General features: G+C 34.4%; 1 protein-coding gene across 5 annotated transcripts in view; it reads right to left on the bottom strand.

The window, feature by feature from the left end:
* LOC117105442 (death domain-containing protein CRADD-like) overlaps nt 1-2,504 on the bottom strand; it is a 19,871-nt gene that overhangs the window by 2,518 nt on the left and 14,849 nt on the right. For 4 of the 5 annotated variants that reach the window (XM_033246573.1, XM_033246575.1, XM_033246574.1 and 1 more), the window contains one exon: nt 868-933. The exons of the other annotated variant lie outside the window; for it this stretch is intronic. In XM_033246573.1, the coding sequence (XP_033102464.1) occupies nt 868-933 (66 nt within the window). The remainder of the gene's footprint in view (nt 1-867; nt 934-2,504) is intronic. 5 annotated transcript variants of the gene reach the window in all.

Genomic DNA, 2,504 nt, shown 5'->3' with positions numbered 1-2,504 from the left:
TTGAGATGGGCTTCATCTCAAGTTTTAAGTCCACAAGGTTTCAATTCGAGGTTTTACGGTATTACCTGTTCACATTCCAACCTCTAGGCTGAGATTGAAACACCTGTAACTGGTGCTCTGTATTTTGACCTGTATATTACCAAAGATAATAAATAGCAGAAGATAGAGCAGCTTCCAAATATAGAGGAACATCCGTTCGAAAGGCATTGTGGGTACACGGAGAGCAATTTTACCCTGTCCGCGCGGCGGCCCTATATAGAAATAATAAACAGCAATAAAGGCGCTGCTCTGGTTCTTTTGTTTCCTGTAGTTTCTCCACTTTGTAAAATATTCAAATTTTACCCCACTCGCAGGAGGGCGGGTGTTCCATCAAATTTTAATACAAATACGCAGAGCAGCTCATTCTTCTGCTATTTATTAAAAGTTCTTTGATATTACTCTGTATATTTTGTCTGGTATATTACGGTATTTTGTCCAGTATGTTTCTATATTTTGTCCAGTAGTGTATGATACTTCGTATTTTGTCCAGTATATTACTGTATTTTGTCCAGTATATTACACTGTATTTTGTCTACTATATTACTCTGTATTTTGTCCAGTATATTACTGTACTGTATTTTGTCCAGTATAGGTCTACTACTGTATTTTGTCCGGTATATTTGTATTTCGTCTACTAAATTTACTCTGTATTTTGTCCAGAATATTACTGTACTTTTTCAAGTATATTACTGTATTTTGTCTACAATATTACTCTGTATTTTGTCCAGTATATTACTGTACTTTTTCAAGTATATTATTGTATTTTGTCTACAATATTACTCTGTATTTTGTCCAGTATATTACACTGTATTTTGTCCAGTATATTACCTTGTTGAGTGTGTCCAGCATGATACTGATTGTCATTTCCAATCAGACTTCCAGCCGCTGAAGATACTGTAAATTATAAATTCAAATTATAATGATATTAAGAAATAATGTGGTAATGTGGGGAGTAATGCTAGGATTTGCCTGAGAGGGGGTTTAATGTCTTGAACAGAGGGGGAGGGCAAGATTCTTGACAATAAGGCAATTTTCCTAGACAGGAGCACAAGCAGGTAGGTCCAGGAGATGCTCAGAGCCCGTCAAGTGGTCCAATGTGCCCTCGAAAACCCAACAATTTAGAGATTTGAAAGGCTTATTTAAACATATTTTGTCCAATATACTACTGTACTTTTTCCAGAATATTACTCTATTTTGCCCAGCATATTACTGTATGTTATCCAATATATATTACAGTATTTTGCACATTATCTGTATTTTATCCACTGTATTACTCTGTATTTTGTCCAGTATATTACTGTATCGTGTCCAGTATCATTTTGTATTTTTTCCACTATACTGTAATTTGTCTACTACTGTATATTACTCTGTATTTTGTCCAGTATATTACTGTATTTTGTCCAGTATACCGTATTACTCTGTATTTTGTCTACTATCTTACTCTGTATGTTGTCTAGTATATTACTGTATTTTGTCCAGTTAATTACTGTATTGTGTCTAGTATAGGCATATCTGTATTTTGTCCAGTATATTACTGTATTTTATCCACTACATTACTCTGTATTTTGTGCCGTACATAACTATGTATTTTGTCCAGTATATTACACTGTATTTTGTCCAGTATATCAGGGCCGGCGGAACGTTTTTCAAAGTGGGGGGCCCACTTATAAGCAGGCGCGTAACAGGGGTCTTGGGTCAGGGGGTGGTGGCAAAGGTAATAATTTTCTCGGTTAGTAATTTATGACTTGGTGTGATACCCCCCCCCCCCATATAGAAAACAATACGACATAGGGCTTATTTTATTATTACACACGTGTGTTTGAAACTAAATATAAGCATTTTCATCGTGGTTTTATTTATTACAATCATAGGCCTATTCTTTTACCATCATTACACATTGAGGCCCTTCTTTTAGGTAAAACGATCTATCTTAAATTTTCTTTCTCAAGTTTGGGACTATTATGTTCTTAAATAACTTAGAAGGCAAAGGAGAGCAAGCACAAGCTTTAAAATAAAAAAATGCGCGCGAAAAATTTTTTGTTTTTTCAATTCTAATTTCGTCGGAATTGATCAAAACTCCCTAAAATGTGCAATTTTTTAGAGGAAATTGGCCTACCTCAACAAGAAATGCTCTTGTGTTATATATGGCCACACTCGTTTTAATTTTCGTTATGGATTTATTTATTACAAACATATTCTTTCAACATCATTACACATTGAGGCCCTTCTTTTGTAAACGATCTATCCTTAAATTTTCTTTCTTGAGTTTGGGACTATGTGTTATAATTTATAAGGCAAAGGAGAGGAAGCACAAGCTTTAACATTAAAAAATGCGCGAGTAGCGCGCAAAAAAAAGTTGTTTTCTAATTTCGTCGGAATTGATCAAAACTCCCTAAAATGTGCAATTTTTAGAGGAAATTGGCCTACCTCAACAAAATATTGGATTTAAAATTTGAGATTTTCAG

Source organism: Anneissia japonica, unplaced genomic scaffold (genome assembly GCF_011630105.1).
Source record: "Anneissia japonica isolate Jap-2015-1 unplaced genomic scaffold, ASM1163010v1 scaffold1128_len1000024_cov185, whole genome shotgun sequence".
NCBI classification, from domain to species: domain Eukaryota; kingdom Metazoa; phylum Echinodermata; class Crinoidea; order Comatulida; family Comatulidae; genus Anneissia; species Anneissia japonica.
The sequence above is the reverse complement of the archived record's forward strand: the minus strand, read 5'-3'. Positions and strand labels throughout refer to the sequence as shown.